Source organism: Humulus lupulus, chromosome 1 (genome assembly GCF_963169125.1).
Source record: "Humulus lupulus chromosome 1, drHumLupu1.1, whole genome shotgun sequence".
Lineage (NCBI taxonomy): Eukaryota > Viridiplantae > Streptophyta > Magnoliopsida > Rosales > Cannabaceae > Humulus > Humulus lupulus.
In genome coordinates, this window is record NC_084793.1 from 310,437,412 (window position 1) to 310,439,902 (window position 2,491).

General features: G+C 35.8%; 1 protein-coding gene across 1 annotated transcript; it reads right to left on the reverse strand.

The window, feature by feature from the left end:
- Positions 1-862: 862 nt before the first annotated feature.
- LOC133782110 (ribosome-inactivating protein cucurmosin-like) lies at positions 863-1,738 on the reverse strand. Its single transcript, XM_062221313.1, has one exon. The coding sequence runs from the start codon at positions 1,736-1,738 to the stop codon at positions 863-865; it is 876 nt and encodes a 291-aa protein (XP_062077297.1).
- Positions 1,739-2,491: the final 753 nt, after the last annotated feature.

A 2,491-nucleotide genomic window follows, 5' to 3' on the forward strand; every position in this document is an offset into this window, starting at 1 on the left:
ATTCTTAGTGTGCTAGAGTTCGAACATATTTGGTTCGACGAAGTAATTGAATTAGTTGTAAACTGTCTGTTACACATGCCTGGATTTTTATTTTGTTGTTATTATTGTTCATTATAATTATTGTCTAGATTAATTATAATTACTATTTATATTATAATTATGGGGAACGACTACAACGCATTCTTTTTTTTTTTGCAACACTGGTGCATTCTTTTTCTATTTCGACATCTGAATAGATATAATCTCAAAAAAATTTATATGACGGTGTACATTGTAGATATTTAGAATATCCTGCAAATTTTCAAGTAATTCTGAATAGTTTATGAAGCCGAAAACAAAGTTCAAACTGTCAAATTTTACACGCGTACCCAAAAAAACAGGCACGCGTGCAACAGACAGTTTGGACCATATTTCAGTACCATAATTTATTCAGAATTTCTTGAAAATTTGTAAGATATTCTAGATAGCTATAATGTACACTATCATACAAAAAAAATAACTATTCTGGTGCCAAAATAAAATAAAAAATTACACCAATGTTGCAAAAAAATAAATGCGTTTAGTCGCTACCTGAAAAGGAAGAGAAATCAACCTTACATTATGAGATTAAAGGCCAAATATAACAAGATTTCACTCTAAATTTGCATATGAATTTCACTCAAACGATTTTTCTTGTCAAAATCTCACCACACTATCCTGCTAATAACTTTATTCTATTCAAAACATCAATTTGGAAACTGGAAAATTTGGTGAGATGGTGAGTCTTGTGTACCCAACTTGTAAAGTGGGGTGGTTTTATTCATCATATTAAAACCTTATTACAAATATCATCAACATATTGATATAAAAGGTCTTCATTAATTTAATACGAAGCAGCTATTTCTTCAAAGCTTTCTTCACTACTCATCATGGTTGTTGTGCCTGCATTGAGCAAGAGTCCCATGTCATCTTTCACTTCTGCAACAGTGGAAACAACGCGTAGAGTATTGTCTTCCTTTTTCAACTGAATTGGAGTAAATTTTCCATCTTTAGATTGCTGTATTGCTGTTGAAAGCGCATCCCAATTATTCTCAAAACTAATAATATCACCTCCTGGGAGAAACCCCGAGCCAAAGCCTTTCTGCTCCAGTTTTTGCTGAATATACTTGAACCTTCCAGCCTCAGCCACCATTTGGATAACGACCAGAAGATTCTGACGAAGCTCGTTTGTGGGATCCCTGCTATCAAATCTTCTGAATGCTTCGAGGGATTGGTCTAGTGGCTTGAATCCCAGCCTGGTTTTCTCTCTGTTACCCAAGTTGCCATAGCTAGTCACGAGATTAACATCAACTTTGTTGGTGCACTGATTGAAAAGTACAGCTCTGGAATTGGGTGGAGCTTCTCTGAAGAAGTAGCAACGCTTCTCTGCATCTACTTGATAAGCCACCACGTACGAGTTGAGAGCGTCTAGTGCGAATGTGATGGAGACAGTACTTGGATTGTAAAGTCTGACATAGACGAACTGTTTGTCTCCGACTGCTGCAGCTTTCGTACGCAGCACTCTGATGCCATAGCTCTCGGCTCCACTCGACAATGCTGTTCGTAGAGATGACATGAACGAGTAGTATGGCCCCACACTCGCACCTTCGAATTTGGTGTTGAAACTCACTGTGCTGAAGGTTGCTGTTAAAGGAGTCGACATAGTTGCCAATGCCACCATAATAATCTGCACAATCATGTTGTTTGATCCACCTTTCATTGTGAATTTTTTTAAAATGTAGCTTTGGTACTAACTCATGAATCAACTAAACTCGTACATATATATATGTATGACATTATTGGCATGAAGAACAAGGTGAAACAAAGTAGATGGGAATTAAGAGCACGTTTATGTTAAGGCCCACGAAGTAGTTGGATTGTTTGAGTTTTATTTCTTCGATCGATGAGTGGCTAACGATGCCAACTGGTGGTCTTATCCTAACTTAGCTGACACACATTTAATCTTGTGAAGTATATAAAATCAGAGCCTTGTCAAGTTGAAAATTTTGAAATTTTGTGATGTTTTATTTGTTCTGTCTTTCCTTTGTGTTTGGTCATTAATTATCGTACGTTGACATGAAGAGGATGTGTGAATTATTTGCTTATTGATTATATCTAATATAATGCAGTCAAGACCACGTGAGCTCATTCCTTTGGTCCAACCATGTGATGATCACAGAGGTTTTAGCAGTCAAAAATCAACATTTTTAAGGAAATGGACGAATCAGGAGCAAATTTACGATGTGCCTCACCACAGGGGATGTGGGAATTCACTGAATGTCATTTCACATGTGGACTTCGATACTGATCTTGTGATTAGCAGCAGCTCTATGTATCATGGGTGGAGGCTAGGTGCACCCCTTTTTGTTTTAGATAATGTAATGATTTTCAGAGTATATTTGTTTAATAATTCTGTATTTTTTTGTTATTTAGATTATTTTGTAAATTTTTAAAATATATTAATTTTTTAAAA